Source organism: Bufo gargarizans, chromosome 2 (genome assembly GCF_014858855.1).
Source record: "Bufo gargarizans isolate SCDJY-AF-19 chromosome 2, ASM1485885v1, whole genome shotgun sequence".
Classification (NCBI taxonomy): domain Eukaryota; kingdom Metazoa; phylum Chordata; class Amphibia; order Anura; family Bufonidae; genus Bufo; species Bufo gargarizans.
The window spans coordinates 175853935-175868879 of NC_058081.1; the positions used below are offsets into that span (position 1 = coordinate 175853935).

General features: G+C 43.1%; 1 protein-coding gene across 2 annotated transcripts in view; it reads right to left on the reverse strand.

The window, feature by feature from the left end:
• The window catches only part of THSD4 (thrombospondin type 1 domain containing 4), a 720353-nt gene that overhangs the window by 13871 nt on the left and 691537 nt on the right, over positions 1–14945 (reverse strand). For both annotated transcript variants that reach the window (XM_044279718.1, XM_044279719.1), the window contains 2 exons: positions 11505–11678; positions 9045–9218 (listed from right to left, as the gene is read on the reverse strand). In XM_044279718.1, coding sequence (XP_044135653.1) covers positions 9045–9218; positions 11505–11678 — 348 coding nt within the window. The remainder of the gene's footprint in view (positions 1–9044; positions 9219–11504; positions 11679–14945) is intronic.

Here is a 14945-nt window from a genome sequence, read left to right on the forward strand (position 1 = left end):
AAACTGTTAGTATTTTTTCATTTACCAAGCAAAAGAAGAGGTTTATGACTATAGAACATGAGTATACAAGAGCCTCCTGCTACCGTTGTTATTCTGTTCAGCTGAGTGAAACATTAAGCTTTGCAAGAAAGAAAGCATGCATGACCTATGGAGAGCTTTGGCCCAAAGATACAATAGAATAGATCAGTATAACATTTTGCAAGCTCTCTCATTTTTGTGCCAGATGGATATAGTAATGAAAGTCTTCATTAGCAGGCACTTTTGAGCCAACTCAGTGGAATGTTGGCTTTAAGAACTGTATTTGCTGAGGTCAAGCCACAGTCCTACCAAGAAGACATAGTGTACCTTTCAGGACTCTGATTCTTTGCTTAGTGCACTTCTACCACTGGAAGCAGAATATTTTATACAGGAATAAAAAGAAACCTTGAAATAGAAACAAGGATTTAGATTTATCTTAACAGGGTCACCTTAGGGAAGCTGAGACATAGCCAAACTGCATATTCTTCACGTGTCACCTAAACACTCCTCGTACCCAAAGCAAAATAAGCTAATGCTAAAAGTTTCTCTTTTGTCTTGCTCCTTATTAAGACAAAGGCACAGCAGAGCTTGGCTTAACATTCTGTAAGGTAATATATTTTCTTCTGCATTTCAGCTACTTAACAATGTAACTCTATTTTTTCCCATATTCTAAACAAGGGCTTATACAACTTCCCGACAGTGTTACAGAATATTGTATGAAACAGTTCAGTCTATTCAACATCTTAAAAGTAGAAAACCCTTGTAAATCTTTACATTGGCTTTGTATTGTAGTTAGTTTCTTGGACAACTATTTAAAGTATTTCCTCTGCACTTCACTGTCTTGGTATGAAACTAAACAGAACTATGGAAATAGAATATTGTTATAAAATAAACAGCAAATAGTAATATAAAATGTAAATAACAATATTTAATGTAAAATATAAAAACACAAGCAGCAAACAGAACAATATTCCTCAGACAGAAGACTCTATAGAACCATACAACTGCTAAATCTCAGTACATCCACTGCACTTCAGTGTCTTGGTGTAGGACTAAACACAACAATGTAAACGGAATATTGCTATAAAATAAATAGTACTGTAAATTATAAATAAAAATACCCTACAAGTGGCAAACAGAACAATATTTCCCAGAAAGAAGACTCCACAGAACCATACAACTACTAAAGCTGATGATCAGAGTTAATCATTTATAGAGGGATCCATTTCCTATACTTTTCATGTTATTTTGGTTCAAGTATAGCACATAAGAAAATAAAACCATCATTTTTGAATGGAGCTGATTGAAAAAGCAAATATTTTACATTTGTGTATTTATAACATGACAAAAGCATTAGGCTTGGTTCACCCCTGTAGAAAATGTTTTCTTTAGGAGCCTCTATCACAAAGGACAAAATTCCATTGCATGCAGCAGTATTTTGTTTGGCAGAATAATAGAAACCATAATGGAAGCCCAACTGACCCCATTATAGTGAGCGGGGTCTGTCAGGGGCCATTCGTGTCTATCACATGGATCCGATGCTCCGGATCCAATTCTGTTTTTATATATTTTTTCTTTTGTTCTTCTGTTCCTACACCAAAAAATAATTATGGAAATTTGCCTCAGAGGAGTCTTGGCAGTGGCTCATTTCCATCTCTCTCAACTGAGAACACATGCATGCTTGACCAAGTGAAGCACATACATGTATGAGGATGTCGGGAGAAATAACTGTCTACCAACATTTAGGGCCCATTCATATTACCGTATTTTTCTGTCCGTATCTGTTCCGCAATTTTGCGGATCAGATGCTGAACCATTCATTTCAATGGGCCGCAAAAGATGTGGACAACATACCGTGTGCTGTCCACATCCGCACTTCCGTTCTGCAGCCCCACATAAAAGACAGAACATGTCCTATTCTTGTCCATTTTGCAGACAAGAATAGGTATTTCTATCAAGGGACAGGATGTTCTGAACTGCAAAATACGGAACACATACAGCCAGTATCCGTGTTTTGCGGATCCACAATTTGGATACGGTCACGTGAATGGATCCCTAACAATGGACCCTAACAATGCATTAGGAGAGTCCTTATACCATTTCACTTTCCACATTTTATTATGTTACAGCCTTGTGCTAAAATAAAAAAAAAAATTCAAGTTTTCTCCCATCAATCTGCTTTCAATACCCCAGAATGACAAATTGAAAAAAGAATAAAACATTTTTTCTAATTTATTAAAAAGGAAATACTAAAATTTTGCATGGACATAAATATTTAGACCCTTTGCTATGACATTTGAAATTTAGCTCTGGGGACCTTCCATTTCTCTTGATTGGAGTCCACCTGTGGTCAATTCAGTTGATTGGACATGATTTGGAAAGACCCTCCCCCTTTGTCTAGAACATCCAGCAGGACTCTGGCCGCCTAACCAAACTGGAGAAGGGCCTTGGTAATAGAGGATACCAAGAACCCAATGATCGCACTGGCTGAGCTCCAAAGATCCTGTGTGCAGATAGGAGAAGCTTTCAGAAGGTCAACCATCACTGTAGCACTCCATACCTGGGCGGAGTGGTCAAAGAAATATCAGCCAAACCCAACAAGACAATAACCCTAAGCACACAACCAAGACAACACAAAAGAGGCTTAGAGACAACTCTGAATGTTCCTGAGTGTACCAGCTAGAGCCCTGACGTAAACCCAATCGAACATCGCTGGAGAGATGCAGGGCCGGACTGGCCCACCGGGATACCGGGAAATTTCCCGGTAGGCCGCCGGCCCTGGGGCCGCTTTAAGATGTGTCTGCACCTTTTCGGCGGCCGGCAGGCCGAATCTGAAAGCTCTGTAGTGGTGGCCGGTGGGTGGAGCTGAGCAGGCCGGCAGCCGGCCTCCGTGGGAGCGGCACTGCTCCCTCCGACCACCTGGTGTCACTGTGAGCAGCAGCCCGTGATCCTCCTGGCTGGCTGTCCTGTGTGTGGCTGCCCCTCTCTGACTTCCTGCAAGTGGCCTCACCTCCAGATTCAATATGCCGGGCCCAGGCCGCAGACCGGAAGCAGAGCCCGACCCCTGTGTCTGCCGCCCGCCGTCATGACCGATGCAAACAGCCCTAAGAGGACTTGAGGAGCCGCAAATACTGGGGGTAAGAAGGGGCCAGGCTGTGCCTACATGTGACTGTGCAGGCTGTCAGGGTTATGTAGTGTATATTATTTACATACAGTCCTATAAATTTTAAGACTGTATGTACACTAATATACACTACAGTGGGGGGAAAATAGCAGTGCGTCTTATACGGTGAATGCAGCTTATTTTGCGATTTGCGAATTTTCGTGCGAATTTCCGCGCAAATTGTTGCGTGATTTTTTTTTGCGCAATTTTTTTTCGGAGTACTTACAACTACAAACGCTCGCCGAGAGGAGGGAGGAGGCAGGCTGGGAGGACGGGCGCTGGCAGTGTGTGAGTCATACGTCACGCGCCTGCGCCGCCCACTTTATGAATGAAGCAGGCGGCGTGGGCGCTTGACGTATGACTCACGCTGCCAGCGCCTGTCCTCCCGGCCTGCCTCCTGCCTCCTCCCTCCTCTCGGCGAGCGCTTGTAGATGTAAGTACTCCGCTCATTATGCGATTATGCACATAACTATTTACTATTAGACATACGATTATACAGTGAGCGGGGCCCGTGTAGTAGAATAGTCACTGCACGGGCCCCGCTGTCATTATAAAGCCAGATGCCGGCCCCCAGCCCTGTATTGAGGGTCATTCACTGCAGGGACACTTATGGAGGGGATCTGTGGATGACACATAGCATAAGATGTTATATATGTGTCATCCACAGATCCCCCCCATAACTGTCATACACAGAGACCCCAATAAGAGCCACCCACAGATCCCCCATAAGTGTCACCCACAGATCCCCCATAAGTGTCACCCACAGATCCCCCATAACAGTGCGTCACCCACAGATCCCCCATAACAGTGCGTCACCCACAGATCCCCCATAATAGTGCGTCACCCACAGATCCCCCATAACAGTGCGTCACCCACAGATCCCCCATAACAGTGCGTCACCCACAGATCCCCCCATAACAGTGTCCGTCAGCCACAGATCCCCAGTAATAGTGCCATCCACAGACCACAATTAGTTCAAAACCCACCAAAAGCACACCTTTTGGTTCAAAATATTTTTTTTCTTATTTTCCTCCTCAAAAACCTAGGTGCGTCTTATAGGCCGGTGCGTCTTATACGGCGAAAAATATGGTATATCACAGAGAGCTATACTGTGCAGTATAGCTTATAATGCACAGTATAGCTCTCTGTGATATGTATTGGATGCCAGGGCTGTGCCCACATGTGACTGTGCAGGCTGCCAGGGTTATGTAGTGTATACTATTAGTTTACATACAGTCTCCAGTTTACAGTAATCTCCAGGAGTGGCATCGGCTGGGCAGATCCGCTTCTAGGATCTGGGCTCCATGGGCACTCTGTACCCTCACATGCTTCTTTATGCATCACAGCAAGGAGATTGGGGCAGTTGACAGCAGGGCTCTGGCTGGAGGTAGCACTTTGTGAAAGGTTGTCACACAGGTTGTCAGGGGCTGGGAGTGGAGAACATCTTGGTGTGTAACCTGGTGTCACTGTGCTGTACAAAGGACCTGCTGGGCATGGTGCCTCCACAGAGGGCAGGGAATCAGATTGACTGAGGAGGGCTTGTACTTTGGAGAAGAATATGTGGCTTCATGTGACAGAGCAGAGGAATTGCACAGAAGAGTGTGTGGATGAGGATACGTCGTGTCTCCAGGAGCTCTGCCCCTGACATCTCCAAGTGACAGACCCTGCTGCACCCCCCAGGCACCCTGCACACATTATAAATGCACAGTATAGCTTTCCCTGGTATGTATTGGATGTCAGGGCCATGCCCACATGTGGCGAGTGGCGGTGCATTATACACAGCAGCACGGTGTCCGGTACTCACAAAGACGTGGTAGACAAATGCCCAGCCCCGGGGTCTCTCCAGCACGTTGCACAGGTAGTTATGCAGCCTCCGATACTTCACGTTCCTCCGGCAGCTCTGGCTGCTGTTGTACGACAGCGGCTTCCCCAATAAGCTCATGCGAGCTCCCTGCTTCCCACGGCGGCTCTCCTGCAAGCCCCCTCCTGGTCCCACACCGCTGCCCCTGCCAGTGTCACCGGTGCCCAGGAGAAGCAGCCCATCCCCTCTACTGGAGTTCAACAGCACCCTGTTGCCCCGACTCCACATCTTTCGTGCCGTAGTAACGGTCCCTGCCCCTGCCTTTACCTCCAGAGCTGCTTTTTATCCAGAGCCCAGAGCCTCCCACATCACCTCCACTATGGTTGCGGGACATGGCATCACCGGCGTGGGCACAGAGGGCTCTGGGTGCATGCACAGAGCAGACCTGGGGACAGGGTGGCAGCGCTTCCTGGCTTCAGACTGTCAGATCTGATCACAAGTTGGCACCAGCCATACATACAGGAAGGCTCTGTGTGCAGGGTGCCAGGGGTGTCCAGCAGTGTCTGTCACTTGGAGATGTCAGGGGCAGAGCTCCTGGAGACACGACGTATCCTCATCCACACACTCTTCTGTGCGATTCCTCTGCTCTGTCACATGAAGCCACATATTCTTCTCCAAAGTACAAGCCCTCCTCAGTCAATCTGATTCCCTGCCCTCTGTGGAGGCACCATGCCCAGCAGATCCTTTGTACAGCACAGTGACACCAGGTTACACACCAAGATGTTCTCCACTCCCAGCCCCTGACAACCTGTGTGACAACCTTTCACAAAGTGCTACCTCCAGCCAGAGCCCTGCTGTCAACTGCCCCAATCTCCTTGCTGTGATGTATAAAGAAGCATGTGAGGGTTACAGAGTGCCCATGGAGCCCACATCCTAGAAGCGGATCTGCCCAGCCGATGCCACTCCTGGAGAGTCCCTTGCTGCTCTCTGTACAGGAGGGGACAGTGATCACACAGCTCTCTGCATCCAGCATGCTGCTCAGCCTCCACACAGGCAGCTCCCAGCAGTCTACTGTGCCTTCCTACATAGAAGCCTGGAGGTCACTTCCAGGCAGCTGAAACTCCATGCATGAAGGTCAGAGTGGCTGTAAGAAGCTTGGAGCCCACCACCTCCAGGCAGCTGCACTTCAACAACTTTTCCAGGAGAACCCAGCAACTCTGTGACAGCAGGAAGGGGTTGCCAGTCACTCACTTGTCCCTGTGCAGCCTGCAGCTCCAGTCCTTCTCCTGGTGCTGCTGCTGACATACATTCAAGGGGGACAGAAGGGGAAGGGGGTGAGGAAGAGGAGGACAGAGGGGGAAGGCCAGGTACTTACAGGAGGACTATATCTGAGTATAAATTAAAGGGGTTGTTCGGGTTCAGAGCTGAACCCGGACATCCCTCCATTTTCACCCAGGCAGGCCTTCTGACTTGAGCATCGGAGCAGTTCATGCTCCAATGCTCTCCTTTGCCCTGCGCTAAATCGCGCAGGGCAAAGGCATTTTTTGAAGATCTGGTGACGTGCCGGGGCTCTCCATGGGGCTGCCAGGAACCCCGGTGACGTCAACGGCACTGATGGCTGGGATTTAGCGATGCCCTAGCCAGTAAAACGGTAATATGAACAATGGGGTTCTACAAAAGAGCTATTGTGGGGCAAAGTTCATATTCGTGTTTACACACGTGTTTTAAAATGAATGCTTTCCCCTTTTATAAACAAGTAAATAATGACGCAATGCTGTGGGCTGGTGTGCAACTTTTTCCAGGGCTGGTTTTTATCCCCAGTCCGGCCCTGGAGAGATGTGAAAATGGCAGTACACCAATGGACCACATCTAACCTGATAGAGCTTGAGAGGATCAGCATTGAAGAATGGCAGAAAATTCCCAAATCCAAGTGTACAAACCTTGTGGCATCATATCCAAGAAGGCGCTTCAAGTAAGTACTGATTAAAGGGTCTGAATACTTATGTCAATGAAGGATTTTAGTTTTTCCTTTTCAATAAATTAGTAAACATTTAAAAAAAATTGTTTGCACTTTATTATGGGATATTGAGTGTAGAATGATGGACCCTTTAAGAGCTCAACTTATTTCCAAATTAGTAAATAGACTGGAATTGGTAGACAAGTTCACTGAAGGCTGTCACATGTAGTGCAGGACTGCAATTAAACCCTATCCATTTTCTTTACTCCATTGTCATGTTATAGACATGACGCAGTGGCAAAATGTAAAATTCTGCTCTTCTATTCTATATTCCCTATAGTTATAGGAGAACATTGCAGATCTTACATATTATTTTATTCACAAATACAGCTCACTTTTTATTCATTTACATACCAGTGCACACAATAGAAATATTTCAGGATTACGGTACATAAATGGAATACTGTCAGCAGCTATTATGTAGTCTAGAATTGATTTAGATTGATTAAAATTGTTTTCCTGCATTGAAAACACAGGGAAGATTTGCTAAACAAAATGCACCAGTGTTCAGGAACAAATTGCACCCAAAAAATATATTTTACACACTTTTGAACCCTCACTTTACAGTTTTGTAGTTTTAAGAAAAAAGGAAGAAGCTAAAAGAGTAAAAAAAAAAAAAAAAAAAAGTGCTAAATGTAGAAATGGCATGTGGCATTGTTTTGGTGTAAAATAAAGCAGCCAAAAGAGAAATGTATACAATAAGTCTAGCAAAAACCTCCAAATTTATCATAGAGTGTGTGCCATTTCTATAAATATGATGCAGTTTCTGGTTTAGCATCATCTTATTTACCCTTAGGACAGTATAAATAAATCTCCACCATTATCACTCCATCTAGAACCCTTAGTCTATAATTCACATGTACAAAGTAAGCTCAGCATACCATTGTGTGCAGCAGCTGAAGGTTTCATGAAACTTGTAATGGGGTAGAAAGGAAATCTATACAAACACTATAATGATATCAGCAACATAAAAGTGTCAGCGTGCCATCCATTATATTGGGACTTTCTAGGACTTTAAAGGGGTTGTGCAATGCTACAGTCTTGATGACCTACCCTCAGGATAGACCATCAATATCAGATAGATGGGGGTACGACTCCCGATCAGCTGTTTAAAGGGGTTGCGGCACTCATGCAAGCGCTACATCCTCTTCACAGTTTAACTGCTTGCCGTCTATCTTGTAGTGACTGTGTAGTGTAACTACAGCTACATGTTCAATTCAGGAGAATGGGATGAGCAGTTGTAATTAAACACAACACCTTTAATACTGATGACCACTGATAAGATGAATTGTTTCATACAAACCAATTAGTTAATCAACAAGAGTTCTTCATATGCAAGGGGCTTCCAAGTACTAGTGCATTCCAGTTCTATTCAGTATTAAAGTCCTTGAATACCCCTGTGACCTGGTAAGCATGTAAGATTTTATCCTGATCCCTGACCATCTCTACTCAATTTTAGGCTACTTTCAAACTAGCGGCAGCCTTCTCCAGCAGGCTGTTCCGGCGGGTGAACAGCCTGCCGGATCCGTGCTGGCGCTAGTGCACACGTGCCGCCCGAGGTCCACTCTGGCCCTGTTGACTATAATGGGGGGCGGGCCGGAGTTCCGGTGGCAGCCCGGTAAACACGCCGAGAGACGGCCAGAAGAAAACTATGACAGTGTGAAAGTAGCCTTAGTGAGCCACAGTATCAACTGTGGGACCACTGATTAGTTGCAACGCTCACATGCTTAGACAGCACACGATTGCTTACAGGAAGTGAACGTTGACCAGCAGGTCCTGGAGAGGCAGTGGCGGTGGACCAAATATGGCTTAAATTTATATTTGTTATTTGATTATTTTAAAGCGCTCAGTATTTGTAAAACAATGTGCTGGAAAACCTCTTTAATATCCCATTGATTTATTTTTAGTAAATGTGAATTCTATATTTTAATATGTTTCCACTGAGAATTTGGTGCTTTTCATTGAATATGTTTAGACAACTATATAAGTCCTTTCTTTATCTCCAGCCATTCAGAAAGTTATCTGTGTTTAGTGAAGAGATTTACCTGACTCCATGCTCCAGTAAACCACTCAACCTTGCCTTCACACGGACCGTTATCGCAGGTTGTAGTTTCTGTCGGTTTATTATTTCCACATCCTTCTAATGGTAAACTGCTGATGTGATTGGACATGCAAACTACTGACCGTGTCCGAACTCCTTCCCCACACTCTGCTGAGCACTGGAACAGAAGAGGGAAGCATTATTCTGACCACCGGCATTTACTTATGGACACCATTGCAGAAGATGCTGTTTACCAGTCTAGGAGCTGACTGTAATATAGAGGCGGTAGACTAAAGAAGTCATTCAGAACATGGCATGGTCACAGGATGCATGCAAAATGTAGCTGAGGGACGAATTATTAGCACTTTGTACAGTACAGGTGAAACTCAAAAAATTAGAATATCGTGCAAAGTTAATGCAACTTAAAACATAAAACTACCATATGAGAGACTCATTACATGGAAAGTGAGATATTTCAAGCCTTTATTTGTTATAATTTGGATGATTATAGCTTATGAAACCCCAAAGTCACAATCTCAGGTCCCCTTTGCTCAGGAGGTATGGAATAATTAGCTGACTAGAGTGTGACACTTTGAGCCTAGAATATTGAATCTTTTCACAAAATTCAAATTTTAAGCTGCATTAATGCAATTCCTTATAATTTGCATTGCTGAAATAAATGGACTTTTGCACCATATTCAAATTTTTCGAGTTTCACCTGTATATGCAACTATAAAAGCTGTGCTGAAGTGACCGAATAGGACATTGCTAGCGTACTCCAGAGAACAGGTGTCAACGATAAATTCTTTCAGTGGAATAAGGGCAAATACTTTGTTGATTTTTTCGTTCATAATAGCAATGCTATGTAATGTTCATAGAGGAAAATGTAGCACAGTGTCATTTCCCGCCGGAAAAAGCATTACATTTCAATAGTGGGTGCCATAACAGTGTACAGCATAATATCTCCAACTAACCCTGTAGCTGTGAAAACTACTGTGGAATAATGGAATCTAATCAATGTGACTTAGATATTAGTATAAGAACCCAACATGGCATTGGCAGTGGTCTTCTAGGGGGTGGTCCTCTCAAAGAAGATGACTGATATGTGATTCGGTCATAGGAAATCTGGTTTGAATAATGGGGTGATCTTGTCCAAGAGGAGAGGTGTCATTGTATGTGAAATTAAACTGCAGACTACCTACACATTCCAGGCAAATTATCCAGATAAAAAGTATCAGTTTATATTTATGTTCCTGATATGAAAATGTTCCTGATGAATAATTTATTATAATTAGGGTTATCACTGCTTCATAGAGAACCTTAGTAAAGAGTGATCATATGTTTGTTTTTTTGTGGAGGTTTCCATGTGGTTTTCCTAATAGCCCAGCAGCAGACTCCAGGCTGTAATATGAATAACAGTCTAAATCCAGTTCCCAAACTATTAACTATGATGATAAAAATCTATAAAAAGCAGGATCCTGGTTCGCTGACAAGGGTGGACTGGCCTTAGACCCTAAAGGGAAATTTCCCGGTGGGCAAATGTCTAGGTGGCAGCCCAAGCCCTCCTCACAGCATTAATTACTGCAGAAGTATCAGGAACTTATGCACCTGGTTGGCGACTGTAGATCCCTTCAATTGTATCCTCAGTACAGCAATAAAGTTGAATACTGCAGTGGGTGTGGCAGTATTTTATGCTGCTCTGTGGTATATGGTTCTGCTGGGGTGGTATATTGTGCATTACAATGTTGCTGGCCCCTCCTGCTTCTGCTGTCCCTGTCTACTTATGTTGCCCCGTCTTCTGTCCATCTACACCCACCTACAACATGGGGCTACTTTAGGTTGTCTTCCAGGGCCACTTTAAGTTCCCAGTCCGCTCCTGTTTGCTGCTACTAGCGTAAAATTGAATTGTAAAATGTGTACTGTCTTAGGGATGATCAGTAAAGTTCCTCAAGAAGAAGGCACTCAGTCTGATGCACCTGAGGAAGAGGAATAATCATCCCCAAAATGAATTGCACATTTTACCATTAAATTTGATAGTTTTAATAGTAGTGACAACCTAGGATCCTGCTCTTTATTTTTATTTTCAAAATTGGTTCAGATTAATAAAGAAAACACTGTGGCAGCTACATCTACTGGTCACTGATCTACTGAGGTGCATTGATCAGAATTGTACTTGAATTTGCACTACCTCTGGTCTTTATCTTTTTATTATGTTTCACACTAGAAGCACCTTTGTGATTTTTGTCTTTCAAACTATCGAAGACTGTTGATACTAATGATATTATTTTCCAAACTTTTCACTGGTATTGGAAGGATTTCATATCATTTTTAGTTTTTTCTAAATAAACTGCCCCTTCATACATGTATATTCTATGAACTAGTACCTCTAGTCGAATCCTTTGCGGTGCTTGACTGTAATAAAAAGATACCCCTATCTATATAAGACAATAAAATCAGATCTTACCCTCTCACTCCATTCTGTAAGGAACCAGCTCTTGGCACATGGACCCATATCACAGTTTTCAATGTCATTTGGCCGCAGTTTCATATTGCATTCTTCATCATCAACCACATCTCCTATGTTACTGACACATTTCACATCCCGTGTTTTCTGCCCAACGCCACATGGCACGGAACACTGTCAATAAAGTAAGATGTCAGCACTGACGCCGTTTACTGGATCTGGAAATAATATCAGCAATCTTTTAGTTTTAGTTTGGTTATGTCCAGATAAAGGAATTGAACAGGACAGAGAAATCTGACCTCAGTAACGTAACTGATTATTAGTTAGCCGGGGATTTAGCTGTAGCTACATAATTACGGTTAAGCAAAACACAGAAACAAACTGCACCAGTAGAATGGATTTATATCAAGCGTAATTTGAGAAATACACAATTCACATGAATGCAAAAGAACCATGTAATTTGCTCAAGGCAATTGCCAATAATGACTTGTATTCAATTTCTTTGATGCTGAGTTAGAACTGTATGGCAAACGACTAAAGAGACGCCATAATATTAAATAACCTGAAAAGACGTTAACTCTAATTTGTGCTTATAAACATAACGTTTTCCCTAGGCAGAATGCGAACGTCTACAGCTAAAAATCTTGCTCTAGGCTCAAGAATGAGGCCAAGTGGTTTATAGTGACAGAACATGCCTGGCTTAATGTCAGAGCCAAGAAATATGTAAATCCAATAGCCTACTAATAGGCCCTTGATTAAACAGACAAGGCACAAGAGGACTGTTTGCAGACAGGTCTGCGACTTGTGCATTCCTGTATTCAGGGCAGGAGTTTATTATACTATTATTCCACATTACAAAAACATTTTTGGTCTTTCTTCCCCTCAACATAATTTTTGTAAAGGTTCATTTTCTGTAGCATACTTACCTACTGGCACTCCTGCGGTGTTTGTCCCTACCAGCCGCTATTCCAGTTGTTCTCTTTGCTGTTTCCCAGTATTGACTTTGGCCTCTCCTTGGTTATCCTCTCTCTCCCTGCTTCCTTCACCAGTAGGTGACTACTCTGCAGATTCAACCTAGGGACTCGTAGCAGTAAAGTTCAGATCCCTGTATAGGGGTTAAAGAATAAATACCTGTGGTCCCTTAGACTGTACTATCCATACAGGCCACCACAAACTCTACTCTGCTTAGCTCAGAGGCATGTGTCTGCCCAATGTAGTGTGCAACTGATCTTACAGGAAGTTTCAATGCAGGACCAAAAAAAAAATATATCCATTGAAATAATAATAATAAAAAACATAGATATATAGATAGATATTACATAGATAGAAAGATAGGGGATATATAGATCGATAGATACTTTAAACTTGTGCACATCACAAACTTGTGGAGAACTTTTGATTTTTTGGGGCTTTTTTTTAGATCGATAAGAAGAAAGAAAGCAATACAGCATGATAGACAGACAAACAGACAGACAGACAGACAGACAGACAGACAGACATAATGCAAGACTGACAATGGACACACAGTTGGATTGTACACATAAAGCAAGGGTAAAAATTACGGATTATTACTTGACAAATTGCTCAGAACACATGCCATTTTAAATATAAAACAATCTGTGTGAAGGAGATTCGGGGAAAAAAAGAGAAAAATATTGTGAGGGGACCAGAGTGGAATATTTTCAGACCTGGCCAAGCAATTCATTTCAGGGTATTTTGCTTTGCATTCGGTAAGAGAAAACATGTATTGTTAGTGACAAGCGGCTAGAGACATCCCCTAGTCATATTCATATCATGAACAGAAGAGTGTGACTATAAAAGCGGGAAGATGTCTGCAGTATAAAATAATTCTGACATCTCTGAGACAAGGAATATTCTGCCTATTAAGGGCATAGAACCGTCTGCATCTAAATGCAAAGGCAGAAAGCAGAGCAAGAGTTACAGCAAACTTTATGAAAACTGATTTGTTTACATTGTTTCCAGCAAATTCTAAAAGACAGAAGAAAATTTAAGACGGTACTTTATGAAAATCTTCACATTCGCTGTCAGTGTAAGCAATGAATGCTAATAGGAGGCTTCATGCTATCAAACCAAGAAAGACTAGACATACATCATATTGTGAAATCATCTTTCTGGATTCCTATTATAATGAAACTGATATTTGGTAGGATTATAGAACTGATGATATAAAACATATATTCACTGCCAAATCCAAGTCAATGAGTAGGACCTTTTAAGTATCTTCCTTCTATCCAACCATGCTGCAAAACATTGCTTAAAGGGGTATTCCAGTTGTTAAGGGTTATTCTTTATACACAGGATAGAAGAGAGAATAACTATTAGATTGCTGTTTTTTTTACATCTGAGACCTCCACTGATCACGAGAACAGGTACCCCGTACCCTTCTGAGTCCCCCCAAAATGAATGGAGCGGCAGGTTGAGCATGTGCAATGCCACTACTAGCGTTGAGCAAAGATATGAAAACTTTGATTCGGCAGCTTCGCGGAATTTCTCAAAGAAATTCTCTTTGTGATGAATTACTTCATCAAAAAGCGCATTTCTTTGTAATTAGCGGGCGCAATGATGGTGAACGGCGATTGCATGACCCCCATCATTTAACCTCTCAGATGCCATGTTCATCGCTGATTGCAGCATCTGAGAAGAATAGTGAGGGCTTTCAGGGGTTAAAAGTTAAATAAGTAATACTCACCTTATCCCTTTTGAGCGCGAAGAGGCCGCTACATACCGAGGACATCTTGAGTGAAGATTCGCGGTCATCTTGATTGAAGATCTCATCACGCTAGCTGGCACACGATTTTGCAAGGGATCTTCAATCAAGATTGCCATAGTGGCCTCTTTGCACTCAAATGTATGAGGTGAGTTTATATTTTTGTGTCCCCCCCCACGAAGCACAAGTAAATTCTGCTTCACGGCTAATCAAATTGTCCATGAAATTTGGATCAAAGTCCACTTCAGATACTTTAATTCGCTCAACCCGCTAGCCACTACCTTCTCTATGGAAAGTTCTGGAGAAGGCCAAGTACAATGTTTGGCTACTTCGTAACTTCCATAAAGATAAATGGAGCATTAGTTTGCATACCTGACCTGCTGCTCTGTTCATTCCAAGGGGCTCATTCTCGTGATTGGTGGTGGTCCCAGAGGCAGGACCCCCACCGATCTAATAGGTATCTCCTTTTCTGTGTATGAAATAGTAGGAAGACAAGCAGAAAAGACCTGAGCACAAACTTCACAGCCCAACTGAACTTCACAAGTACATCACAGTGGCATAGAATGCAGCTTGTTCAGAGGTTGCCTGGCTCGGGAACAACACCACCACTGTCCGCTGGCTGTGTGGTTTTGCTGCTTAGCCCTGTTCATTTGAATTGGACTCAGCTGCAAGCCTAAACACAATGAATAACGTGTATGGCTGTATACCACACC